This window comes from Andrena cerasifolii, chromosome 2 (genome assembly GCF_050908995.1).
Source record: "Andrena cerasifolii isolate SP2316 chromosome 2, iyAndCera1_principal, whole genome shotgun sequence".
NCBI lineage: Eukaryota > Metazoa > Arthropoda > Insecta > Hymenoptera > Andrenidae > Andrena > Andrena cerasifolii.
In genome coordinates, this window is record NC_135119.1 from 5,632,790 (window position 1) to 5,647,354 (window position 14,565).

The following is a 14,565-nucleotide window of genomic DNA, read 5'->3' on the forward strand; positions in this document are numbered from 1 at the left end:
CACTGCACCACCCATCCACCAGCGAAGACAATGCATTTGTTTCTCACTTGAAGGATGAAGCATTCAACTACAATTCTAAGCCCGCGGGCAAACACCATGAAACGACATCTCGAGATCGATAAACTACGCGTGCGAAATGACTCATCCGCTGAAGAGAATTGAAAATTTTATAGCTTGAATTTGATTTTCATAAGATTATTACGAATCAGCTGGCGAGATTTTTTCGCGAAAAATGGATCAAAAGAGGATAGATGTAATTTGGATCATTTAAGATTATACGTAATTCGAGTCACTTTTGAATTCTGTAAATCAACCTGGTATTACGGACCAGGGCCTTGTCGTTCGCGGTTGCAGGCTGTTGAAATTTTTCTACCCAGAACTGTATTGTCAACTATAACACAGTATATAAAAAAACAACGGTAATAATGCAATTTTATTACACCACGTAAACAGTGTAATAAAATACAGAAAATTAGAGCAGAAAAAATATAATTTAACACCAAAACAGAGATGTAAAGGGCGAGGTTCGTCGAAGGCACGTTGAAGATAATCGCATTCAAGGGGGTAGGTTACCCTAAAAATTTTCGAAAATTGGGTTCTCGGATGTTTGCATATTCCGCTAGCTACACCTTTTCTACGTATTTTAAGCGCAACCGGGTCCCGAAATTCTAAAAAATGAAGGAATTACAGTAAAAAATGTACGAGCCTGCACATGAGATCGGATAATGAAGTCCAACTTTAAACGCGATTTCCCAGAAACTACGTTTTCCAAAACGGTGAACACATAATCTCGAAAACCGCTCGAACGATTTGGATGAAAATTTAATGCGAGATGCAGAAAACCATTCCCTACAATGTGTCGGGAGCACATTCTCAATATGAATTCTTAAAAAAAAGATAAAAAATATTTTTCCTAAACAAAGGAAAAAATCAGAAACATCAACATAAAAATTGTATTAATTTGTTTAACAAAATTTTGCTTCCTGTACAATATGGATACTGTCTTACAGATTATAAAAATGCCATTACTTTGTGTTTTAAGTAATTCACCTGTCCGGAATCGTGTTCACCATCAAACGGTGCATCGCGTACACCCTCTCACATTTATATTTATAACTTTTTTTCCTATAAATATATTTAAAATTTTCTTTTTGCGAATTAAAGTCAACGAAATGACGCTTAAAAGTAAAACAAAAATTATCTCTATATTCATTTATTACTTCAGAATGTGCGTTTGAAGAAGGATCTGATTTTGGGCTGTTGGGGGTAACCTACCCCCTTAAGAAAGTATCGTTCTTTCTCGAAACTTAAAAAGTATTAGCATGAGAAAATAGTTTTTGGAAGCACAATATTCGCTCCTCCAAAGGAAATAATTTCTTCCTCAGATATTGATCCATATTGTGAAAAGAAATTGAGATTTTTGGGTAATATCATTAATTGATACTGTGTGTAGATTGTAAATATCAATAACTCGATAAAGAAAAATTACACCTTAAATTACTGGTCTTGTTCAATAATATTTTATATAAAATAAATTTGATGTTTCACAATCTTGCTCCTTTATCAAGAACAGCGCCCTTATATAGTCTTGTTTCCTCTACGTAATGTTTGTTATAGGTATAACGTATAGCAGCACAAATAGCAGACCATAAATGTCTCCTACAAAAATTCAGAATGGGAAACCTACGATAAATATATGGCGTATGTGTATATTAGAGGGTGGCTCTTATTTACTCTTGGTAAAATTTTTTTTCAAGATTTTCTTCGGGCAGCCTCCAGAATAGTTCCAAACAATTAAAAAAAAATCCGTGTAAAGTTAGAGCTCGATCGGATAACGGAAAAGGGTGCCCCTGGGCCCTTAAATATTTAAATCATTATTTAACAGCTCGCGAAGTCGATTTTATATAATATCCTTCAAGTTATTGATTAAATAAAAAAATATGTCAAACAAAAGTTGTAGATCCGGAAAAGGAGCATCTTTTATGTTCTATTACTTGTTCTCGTGCGACAAACGGTTTTCGGAAAAAGTCCGAAAAACTAAAAAAAAAAACTTTCTTCCCTCAAATTTTGAAAGTTTAAATGCTTCTAGAAAATTTTTTATTTATTAAGGCGAACAAAAAAAATGAAATTTTTATTTTCGAGGACTATTTTTTAAACATTTAAGAGGGGGCATATACCGAAATATGCGAAAAAGATAATAATTATTTGGAACTATTCTTGAGGGTGCCCAGAAGAAAATTAAGAAGTCGAAAATAAGAGCCACCCTAGCGTATATATGTAACAATTTTTATCACATGAAATCGCATACTTAAATAAAGCACCGCGCAAGTAAATTGCATAAATTAAGAGTTGTCACAAATTACATTTTTCAGGCAATGTCTACCTTGATATTTCGTTCCTGCCAGCTTTGTGCTTGTATAAAATTACGGCTAACGAAATTATTTTAATTATAAAAAAAATTTAAAAAGTTTTTATAAATCTCTGTATAGAAAATGAGCTCAATGTATAAACTTCTTTATATATTATACAGTTTTAAATGAATCTTCAGCAGAATTTTTTTAACTCCGCGCACTTACATCACTTTTCGGTATTAAGGCAACATTACCGTATCCGTGCTTTCACATACTCTTCCCGTTCTTCGAACACTTTCAGTGAAATTTGCGAATTAATCACTACATCCACGTGTGAACGCTTTTTATCTTAATCCCACCATTTCTCTCTGCGTGTGAGTGACAGGTGGTTCGTTAATACGTCACGTAGCAAATTGGAAAAAATTATTATTCCATGACGAAGAAACTTTAATTTACCGAAGTTTGCACCGTCACGATGGAGGGAGTTCGTTATACCGCAAAATCCATTTAGAATCGTTTAGAATCTGCAGCGTGCCAGCGAATGCATTCCGGACAATGGAGTTCATATTTACTTCAATCGATGAACCTAGGAATTAAGTTAACTCCCCTATCACACGTCAAGAAAAGTATGCAGGCTATTTTTCCCCCATTAATCTTCTCGTTAATTTAATACCATCAGGTTTTCATAGATTGAGTGAGCAGAGTTTATATCGCTTATGGCTGACGTCAAAATTCTTTAGGTACCTACTGTTAATTTATAATACATTATTTCTAATATACATGCCCGATCGCTCACAAGTATTTGCCCAATTGTAAAATCATTGATATAAAGCAGGGGTGCACAGGGAGCCGTTTTTAGCGCCTAGCTGCGAGCAACCCGCCTGTCGCGTTGCTAAGGTTAGAATCGATGAGGCGAACTGCACTAGTGTACGTGCATTTGGTATGACTTGAACCCAGCTATACAGGGTCAACGTTTTATCCTGCAACCCGCGCTCGCGCGAACAGGTAAAATGGCAACAGCGCCTCACGGACGCATTCCACTACAACCATGCACCGTCCCGGCGTTCGGAGAGCTGCCAGCGACCGCTGGACAGCAGTGATGCCCGAGCTTCGAGAATTTTGGGATGGCCTCTTTCAAATTAACGTCGCAAAGAACTATGCAGAATTTCCCGGCCCGGGCTGAAAAATTTGGGGCCTTTTTCGTATAACTTTTGAACTATAAATAATTTAAAATATTTTACATTTACTTAATTTTTGTTTTCTATCAAATTTTTAACCATAACTGTTGTAAAAAGCTTTTGCAAACTGTTTATTTGATACTGTATTTAATGCTGTTTTTAAAATTCGTGGTATTGGTAAACAATAGGCTAGTTGTTTCTGTATCAGGTTAAAATAAGTTACATCTTTTATGGAGATGTTTCATAACACAACAGTAAAGCATAAAATAATGATAAACAAAAGATAAAATGCCTTCGAATAGAAATACAGGTTACAGCATATATTGAAATGTGAGGTTATGTTAATAAAATTTTGGTGAGTAGAAATGCGGACACGACGGTGATTCAGTTGACCCTAAACCTAATCACCTGTTCTCTACTTAAAATAGTTAAAAAATAGTAAAAAATTCTACGTCCAGAGAACAATACGGTATCTATTATTTATATTAAATAAGAACTTTTACTGCAAAAACTATTTTCTGCCCAATTATCAAATACGTGACGCTGTTCCTTAGCACAACCAGCTAGAATACGGTCGAAAAATCACGAGTCTCTAATTTTAAAAGTTTTTCGTTGCTTATGCTGCACTTTGATTAGCCCCAAGCTCGTGCAACGCTCGCGTAAATGTTCAAATAATTTAGAATTATTCTGTTGCAGCTATAGTACAAACTTGACGCTTATAATAATAAGAAAAATACGAAATGAGCAGAAATGGAGACATGAGCAAAAATTGGGACACTTACCTTAGATTATATCAAGGTCACCGCCATTTTTTAAAATCATAATAGATGTTCTTAAATAGACAGACATTTAGTTGATGTTTTTAGAAGAGAATTAGTGACAAAGAAATAGCGAGTAAAGTGCGAGAAATGTTGAATCCTTACAGGAAAAGGAATGTTAAATGTTAAAGTAGTCTGTTTATTAGTGGCATATTTGCAATCCAGTTTAGACTATAACTCCAGACGCGTGCACGACGTGATAAAGACTTATCTGCACTACTATTGTACGTACTTACTTGTACTACTACTTATCTGTGTCTGATTGCATATTGAGCATTTCTACTTGCTGGGTTTGCAGGGTGAGGAAAGAGTCCACCAAAAGGGCGAAAGAAGAAATTTTTGCTTTGCACATACTATTTACTTTCCCCTTATGACCTTGCTGTGACTTTCATACAACCTTCACGATAAGAAGTGACCTTCATTATATACTCCCCAAGAAATTGACTACAAACGCGTGTATTTAAAAATAAATAATACCATTTGGGAAAATCAACGATCTTATTTGTTAGTATAATATTATTTATCCGCTCCATTTAGGAAAAAGTTTTTTGGTTCCACGGATACCTCCACTGAAACCGAACAATCCTCAGAAATGAAATATTTTACATCCCGCTGAATTTCAAATATAGATATTCGATTGTAGCGCTTTCAATTCCACACCCTGCATGGTAGCAGATGTTTTTGGTCGGAACTATGTAATGTAATTTTGTTAGGGAAAGAAAATGTGGAAGAGAGTGTGAGATTAGGAAACATCGTTACTGGAGAATTTACCTTGTACGTAGAAAGGTTCGCGACGACGCAAGCTAGCACGGCTTCCCTGCCCATTGATACCGTCACGTTTGTTATCGGCACAGTGAAGCTCGGTCCCTCTGAAATACAAGAGTTTCATTTTCGAAACTAAACTAACTAAAGTTTGCACAAATGTTGCGTGTATATTTTACTACATGGTACATTCTGTTTCGTGATAATCATAAATACTTTTTTGTATTATGTGGAACCGAAACTGTTGGCAGTATTGTATAAGGAAAAACCACTGAAAGATTTCCCTCGATGAAATTGTTTCCCGTTTTGTGATTGTATTAATTTTTCACAGCACATGCATAATCTGCACGTTGAAGAAACTTATTTATTTAGAAAAAGGCATCAGTTTGCTCATAATTCATATAATGGCATTAGAATCATTATTATGTAGCAGCGCATTAATAATTAATCAAAATGTGTACAAACTGTCAAATATTTATGCCTCTTGCTACTTAGTTCTTGTTAGCTGCTTCCCAATTGTAACTTCGATTTTCGTCGATATATCTAATCAAAGGAGAAATAAAAAGAAATTTAAGTCCGAATTTTAATCCTGTGATCGCTGACACAGTTTGACAGCCATCTGGACTTGTAACATTCAGTAGCCGTTTCTTATATGTTTTCGTGCGCTGAAAAAGAAACCGTAAACCCTTTGTCGCCATCACCCTCAGTTTTTGAGAAATTCGATTTTGAAAGAAACTGCAAATTTTCAGTTTTTAACATCTTTTGTGTCGAAACGGTAATATTTATTTGGTTGCATGGTCTATCAAATTATTCTATGAACCCTCCCGAATACAACGATGTAAGTTATTATTGCATTATGAACATTTAATTGTGTTTAAACAACGATCAAAGGGAAAAGGACACCCGAAATGTTTTTTTAAGATATATTTCAATTTATTTCCAAAACTAAGGGTCTAGGAAAAAATCTGACCATCCCACGTGATGCAGCAGATATTTTTCCTTCGGAAAGCATTAACAGCAGTGGTAAGTCACGTTTTGTTTTCTATACAGAAGCGAAATAGTTTGGCAAAACGCGCGGCGCCGACAGTGGTAGTCACGCGCTTTAAGCAATTGTGTTAAGGGGTTAGCTACCTTCAGGAGGTAGAAAAAGAATCAATTCTTTGGCGATTTATTTCAGAATGTACATGCATATATTTATGCAATGGTTTTTGTATTCAGATGAGGGACACTTTAACAGGTTATTATATTATATTTTGGTATAAAAAAATATTGAGTTATTGCAAAATTACAACTGATTTCCCGGAAGCTGTTTTTACAACGGTGACCACGATTTCTCCAAAACCGCTTCACCAATCTTTCTGAAATTTTGTAGGTTTCTTCTAGACATTCAAATCCAGTCTTTAATCGAAGCATTTGTTTTTCCAATGCATAGTTTTTATTTTATGGATGAAAAATGAGTATTTCTAGCTAAAAATAAGTGTTTTCATCCATAAAATAAAAACCATGCATTGGAAAAACAAATGCTTCGATTAAAGACTACATTTGAATGTCTAGAAGAAACCTACAAAGTTTCAGAAAGATTGGTGAAGCGATTTTGGAGAAATCGTGGTCACCGTTGTAAAAGCAGCTTCCGGGAAATCAGCTGTAATTTTGCAATAAGTAAATATTTTTATACCAAAACATAATATATAATAACCTGTTAAAGTGTCCCTCATCTGAATACAAAAACCATTGCATAAATATATGCATGTACTATCTGAAATAAATTCCCAAAGAATCGATTCTTCTTCTACCTCCTGACGGTAGCTAACCCCTTAAGGCTCCCCCAAACCAACGCGAATTTCGCTGCGCGGAGCGGATCCGCCGCGGACCTGATAACACTGCCCATAAGCCGCCACGTATAAAAAACTGCAGCCTTATCTGATCCGCGGCGCGGAGCGGATATTCGCTTTGGTCTGGGGGAGCCTTAACACAATCGCTTAACGCGCTGTGATGCCAGATCGGGGACGGGTTCCCTCGAGAATTTCCCCCACCTAGCGCACACTACGCCGGAGCTGGGTATCCGTGAGTTGGACTCCGAAGCGCCGAGCTCACGAACACGCTGCTCCGGCGTAGTATGCGCGAGGTGGGGGAAATTTTCGAGGGAACCCGTCCCCGATCTGGCATCTCAGTTAACGCGCGCGACTACCACTGTCGGGGCCGCACTTTTTGCCAAACTATTTCGCTTCTGTATAGAAAACGAAACGTGACTTACCACTTCTGTTAATGCTTTCCGAAGGAAAAATATCTGCTGCATCGCGTGGAATGGTCAGATTTTTTCCTAGACCCTTAGTTTTGGAAATAAATTGAAATATATCTTATAAAATGAGTGCATTTCAGGTGTCCTTTTCCCTTTGACCGTTGTTTAAACACATTTAAATGTTCATAATACAATAATAACTTATATCGTTGCATTCGTAAGAGTTCATAGAATAATTTGACGCAACGAGCAACCGAATAGCTATTACCGTTTCGACACAAAAGATGTCCAAATTTGAAAATTTGCATTTTTTTTTCAAAATCGAATTTCTCAAAAACTGAGGGCGATGGCGACAAACGGTTCGCGGATTCGTGTTCAGCGCACGAAAATCTATAAGAAACGGCTATTGAATGTTACAAGTCCGATAAAAAGTCGAATTTTGTTGAACTGTGATATCGGAATAGAAGGATTTTCAATTAATCTGCCAATATCCCTTACATCCTGATTGTTCAGCTTCGTTTCTTTTCGCATGCCGTTCTAATTAAATAACGAATAAAAAGTTTCAAGTTCGGGATATTTATTAGAACGATTTTATCGATCGGGGAGATTCAATAAAAGAGCGTGTCCAGCCGAAATACGGAGCAAAGTTTCTGTGGAACACATCGTTCCCACTACAAACACGTGACGCCTCGTGTTCTCCAAGCAACTCATACCCCGCATTCTGCTGCATCGACGTAGCGTTGAGAATTTACTGTCACGAAACGGTTTGATTTTGTACGACGTATGGCATGCGACAGAATGCAGACGCGTGCAACCTGAAACACGTGTGGTGAAATGTAACCCCGTGCGTGGCACTTTGCGCTGTTCGTTACCATCGAATAGGTAGTTAAGATAAACTGATAATCTTTATCAAACATCCATTGTATGTCATTGTGTCTGACCATTACGTATGCGTTTTCTGTGTAACCCAACGCGTTTATTAGTTTGGACTTGTAGGCACTATGTGCTGCTGTATAAACCTGCAGTATGTAAATAAACTCCATGGCGAATTGATCAATCTCTGCGGTCAGTTTCAGGGATTTTGATGAAATTGAAATACGATGATATTATAGTCATTTTACTGATTTCACATTTATATGTATAAACACTTTAACGTATACAGAGCGTTGTTAGTGGAGTTGTTGTTGATAGTGTAGTCGTGCAGGGGATGATTATTTATGCAAAAATAAGTAGCAACTGCATATGATGTTTTTACGAACTGTGTGTCACGGTTTTCAATCATGTGGAATCATAGCTAAGCAACTCCAACTTGATCCAATTACCGGGTTTGCGCCAGCGGGAGCTGGGGAAATCTGCCTTCTCCACTCATGAGGAATTCCGCTCAACAGGGTTTCCCATGATCACGGCTGCTTAACGCGCAATAGATTAAAATTCATCGTGAGTGGAGGGAACCGATTCCCCTGGTCCCTGCTTACGCAAGCGCGCTGATCTGATTCAATTGGAGTTGTTTAGCAACATACCCCTTTGCGATTTGATCAGTAATAACGGATTACAGGGGGAGGCATCGAGACAGGCCACTTGAACAACAAGTTATTTTTAGTAATCAGAAAAAATGCTTTTGTTTCATGAGGGACATAATTTGGTGATCACTGCGTGTTTTTAAGTGTAGGAGTAAAGGAGATATGAAGAACTTGGTTTTTTAAATGGTATAAAATTGTGTGTCTTTCTGTTGCCTTCTAATCAGAGTTGGGAATTAACTAAATAAAAAGTTATTTAAATAACGGATCAAATAAAAGTTACTTTAACTGTGGATTAGGTAACGACGAATAAAATTATTTTTTTTATTCATTATTATTTTTTTATTTCTTAACTTTAACCTTAACTGTAGATTATTTGACGAATAAAATTACTTTTTTTATTCATTATTATTTTTCTATTTCTTAACTTTAACTTTAACTTGTAACTGTAAACCCTGGTTAACTTTAGTCGACACATGACGAATAATTTTTTTTAACTTTTATTCGTTATTCGAAATTTTTATTTAAATAAAATTTTCCTGCTTCTAATAGAGCGTTTTAAGGCGGCAATTCAAGTGGGTGAAGGTGGCTGAAGGTCAACTATGACAGAAAGTAGCTTACTTTACCGAATTATCATCAAAATTCTACGTATTACTCAGATGGTCCATTTCAAGCGTTACTGGCTTTGGTGGATATAATAAATTTTATTGGCTTTTATCGGAGCTTTTTACGTCAGTACAGGAAGTGCAGTATATTTCGAATACCAGTTTGTTTAAGACGAATAAAAAATTGCGACAGAGGATGGGAACAAGAATTTGGGCAGCAAACAAAAATTGCGTTATAACCAGGAGGAAATCCCCTGCATATTCACAAAGTTTCAGAATTTTTTGAATTTTCGGGTTCGGGATCTTCCCTTGTGAGTGGCGGCTGCCGAGCGTCGCACTCGAAAACAATTCACAAAACATAGTTTTGCAAATTTTTGCAGACCGATCATGTTATTAAAAAAAAACTAGAAAGTCTCTACTTTCCGTACGTTCAACCCTTGTCGCGTGGAACAACGTGGAACGTATAGTAAAATACTGTTTTAATAGCCATTTTATGATAGGTGAATCGAGCGTGGCTCGAAATTTTTTTAAAATTCCACAGAAAACTCAGAAGTTACAGGAATAATCATAATGTTATAACTGATAATTATAGTTAAAGTACAGTACTGTCGTTTTGTTCATTTTCCTTTATTGACTTTGTCATATTTTTTTTTATTGATATTTTTAGTGAAATAATAAACTGTGATACGAAACAGCTGTGTTTCTAACAATTTGAACCCCATATAAACCCAATATCGCGAAAAAATAATTTTGCCCAGCTAGCATGTAGTATACCTACTCGGACCACTGTGCGGCGCGGCGGTAGCCGGTACTTACGCGTGAAATAAAAGCATCGCTAAGCTTTGGACTATTCCAAATTACCTTCACCTTCGGCATTCCGAATTAGCAACTTGGCATTGAAACCTAAAATTTCGCACAAATGAATAGATGAAGTTTTTAACTCTAAAGTTTCGACATACTTCAGCCACGGTTGGATCGATTGAATACTTGCTGAAAAAATTTTGCAAAATGACGTTTTCTTACTCTGCAGATTAAGTCGAAAATGTTGAAATGGCGGTTCATCCACAAATGTCATTGGTTAACAGGTCATTAACCCCTATTATCTACGGTGTTACAAATTAGATAACGTTAGTAGTTTGTTAGATACTTCGGTATTCCAAATTACCAACAGTATTCTAAATATGCTGCGCTTCCTCCAAGCATCTAATATTTGTTATCAGTGGAGGCGTTAAGAAATACCCAACAAACATTTATTTTTCATTTAGAAAAAAATTTCGAAGGAGGATTGAATTAATTTCTGTAAAATGGAAGAAGACAGTTTGAAAATCCATCGCTTCTATGTTCATATAAGCATCCCTAAACATTGAATTTATTATTTCCCTGCTTCCACAGCATTAATGCGAAATTTGAATTTCCGATGCGAACAGGAGCCGGTTTCTCATTGGTAGAGTTATTAATAATTTATAATTAAATATTCCTCTATACAGGTTACGGTGATATAAACTGCACACTTTAGAGCAGCGGCATTTAACGCGTGCCAGCTTAATACGTGCGAAGTATACGACGCAAAGAGCACGAAGTAAGTGGATGCAAGAAAAATTTAAGGCTGAAAAAGGTCAGCCACGTAATAGGAAAATGCAATAAGCGAAGCTGCTGCTTGATGATTTTTTAAACGAAACTCTATGCGTATTCGTGCATTTCGTGTAATCCCCATGAAATGGCTGGCCTGTGTCTGAAATACTGTACAGCACGGAAGTTGGGGGAAAAGCAAATGCAGGGTGAAATCAATAATTTATTCGGCTTCATTTATCATGAACCCAAATAATATAAGGTTACATCTCGCGTTTCCAAATATCGGATTTCAGATATTGGATGTAACATCTGTTTAGACAGATTTAACAGAACTCTTTAGGCTTGCAAATATTTATACACAAATATACATTATTCTCAACATTTAATTTTCTTTGAAAGAAGAGTATTTTTTACCATATTCCCCTTAATAGTACATACAATATGAGCAAAAATAATTATAGACGGCGAACGGCCGCCGTGACGTGTGAAAGGTCTCTACATGATCTTCGTTCCTTTTACCGTATAAACGGTGTCGTGCCTTGAATGTGTGAAACAGGCTTTACATGTCACCCGCGGAACTCTAACTTCTCCGAAGTGTGTCGTGTTTGGTCTCATTTTTATCAGGAAGATCTCGCCAATACCTTGGAAATATTTTCATCGAGATAGAACGAAAAATATACAAATTTTGTATTATTCAATAGTGAATATGTATTAGCTTCTGCCTCGCGTATTATCTTCGCGCAGTGCCTACCTACCAGCGGGCGGTCGTAAAGGGTCGCTTGCTTTCGAGTCCTCCCAGAAACGGAAGGGGTGCAAAGCACCAGATTTCGATAGAAAAATACCGGATAATATTATCCGCTGTGCACTCGTGCCGACGAGAGCATCCCAGAGAACGTTTTTACGCCGAGTTATGTACGTGCTCGCCTCAGTGTGGACACAGGGAGAACGTTTTTATCCTGAGTTTTTGTTCGTGTTCGCCTCGGTATGGACCCGGGTTAAGGCTCACTGGAGAGGGCTAATTTCCCCTTGATCACTGTTCGCGAAACCGCTCGCGGTGCGTTTAGTAGGCGAACGGACGAATGTTCGTTTGCCTCCCACTTCGACGAAATAAACGAATAAACGTAAACCTAAATGCTCCTTTAGTCTCGAATTTTGTCGAAGTGAAGGGGGAGGGGGCGGAAGAGTATTCCTTCGTTTGGTCTAAACGCACCGTCGCCAATATCTGTGTTGAGCGTTAGCTTTGCCGGACCACCCGTGCCTTGTCCTTTTCGACGCCACATCTGTTAGACAGTCGGTTTATCAGTCCGCGCCTCGTAAACTTGATACGAGGATTGTAAACCCTTAGCGTCACCGAGACTGGGGCTAAAAGTTCCGGGGGTAAGTTGTTCCGACGGCTCTATCTTCAAAATACAAAGAGCCTTGTACTTTAAATTATTTTTTCCGCGCGAGTTGATCACGCTACTCAGTCGCCCACTTTAATAGCGTCCGCGACAGCGAATTGTGTGGTTGTAAGCAAGGGCCTATTAGTCGCGTATCGGATGAGTAAAAAATTTCCTAGCGTTATTTTTTGGTCTATCTCAATTATTTAATGTCGATATTATAGATATTTTTTTATTTATTTATTTAATGTCGCATCAGCTTAGAACTATTAGCGACCACAGTTACAATAATTACAATATGTATGGAGAATAGCGGGTATTGCCTAGTTGAGTTAACATTGTGCGTTTTTATCTATTATATCCCTCTCGCCTAATTCATATTTCCTTGGTTATTTCTTGTTGTTCAAGGAAGGATATTATATTCTCAATATACTTCTTATTGTTCGAACATTCTTTAATTGTGGAGGGGAGTTTTTCACTTTGTCTTAGGTCTCTGAGCGCTGGACAGTCTTGTATAATATGCTTAACCGTTAGGCTAGAATTGCAGTGGTCACATATTCACAAAGTTTCAGATTTTTTTTAATTTTTGGGTTCGGGATCTTCCCTTGTTTGTAACAACTTACCCCAATGCGATAACAACTTGCCCCATATAGGGGTAAGAAATTCCGCTTCGATCAGCCACAAATAAATTACTTTCTACGAAAAACCTATTACAATATATTAAATACAAGCTTAAAATCAGAAAATATAATAAATTTAACAAGAAATTAGTGAATAGTGAACAGAATAACTACATTATTTTTCAGTCATTTTTTATGTTTTATCGTGTTGGGATATTAGGTTTTTGGAAAAAACGTGCTCGCCTCGTGTTCGGTAAAAAGATATCACTTTTATATATATATATATATATATATATATATATATATATATATATATATATATACTTTATATTATTTTATATTATTTTATATTATTTGCGCATAGAAAACAGCAGTAGTCCTGCTCGTATAAATACAGGTGTATAGTCTGTTTGATCACACAGGGATTTCTGGATTTTTAAACTTTAACTGGGGCCCCTGTACGAGCCGGGTGCCCTGCCCCCCACGCCCCACGGCGGGCCCTGTCTATTATGCGTAGGAGTTGTAGGATTTATGGGCAAATGCCTGTATAATATTAATTTCTTATCTAAACTTACAGAAGTAGGGTGATCCTGTGAAATTCAAATCCAAAATCTGACAGCTTATATAACCACAATTAATAGTCCATAATCGTAACTACTGTGTGCCAATCGCATACCGACAGCTGACTGAGAAGAGCATATAAAAACTTACAATTTCATACTGATTTCCTTTAGTGGCATAGGTCATTTAAATAATTGAAATGAAAAATATATAGCGACAAATGGTGAAACTGTGTTGAAATTGAATTATTATCCCCATTTAACGACTCGTCGACGTTCAAAACGCTTTGAGGTTGTTCCGCTAAGTAGGCAAGTAGGCATGTACGAATTGCATAAAGGCGATGGGAAGGTAAAACGGGGATGTTGGCAAGAGGGTTGAAACCCGGTGTGCGCCAACAGATAAGCACTGATCCCAATTACACGTTGGGTAAACCGGTTCCCAGGCTGAACGGATCATGGATTATTGACTCCATCTTGATTACTTGGCTCCCGTCAATACAATTGAGCGATCGATACACCTTGAATTTCCTATACTTTATCGGTGCACGTACTAGGTTACATTTATGCTTATGGACTATTCACTTCTTTCCTTGAAAACATGTCAACATTGGAAATTCCTCGAGAGGTCTTTCCTGGTGCGACGAGTGAAAAATGCTTAATTTTTCAGGACTTAAAAAAGGAAAGAAATATTTCGCAAGTATTTCGAGTATCACTTTTCACGACTGTAGCTTTATTCCATCACCTTTTAAGTGTAAGAATTTTTATTTTGCAAGTGAAAATATCCATTATAGCGGAGTAGGAACATTGTGAAGACAAAAATATCCTTCCGGATGCCAGACCTGACAGCCGCAATTGTAGTTATCTCAAATAGAAAATTTAAAAGGAATGGTAATCTGCAGACGTGTGGCTATCGTCTGAACCAGCGCAATGAAAGAGTATTGACAAACAAAGAAACGGCAATGTT

At 37.0% G+C, this 14,565-nt stretch overlaps 1 protein-coding gene across 1 annotated transcript in view; it reads right to left on the reverse strand.

Moving 5' to 3' along the window:
• The window catches only part of LOC143378505 (neurotrimin), a 359,802-nt gene that overhangs the window by 132,426 nt on the left and 212,811 nt on the right, over positions 1-14,565 (reverse strand). Inside the window, exon 2 of the mRNA XM_076830310.1 lies at positions 5,119-5,216. Within this exon, the coding sequence (XP_076686425.1) occupies positions 5,119-5,216 (98 nt within the window). The remainder of the gene's footprint in view (positions 1-5,118; positions 5,217-14,565) is intronic.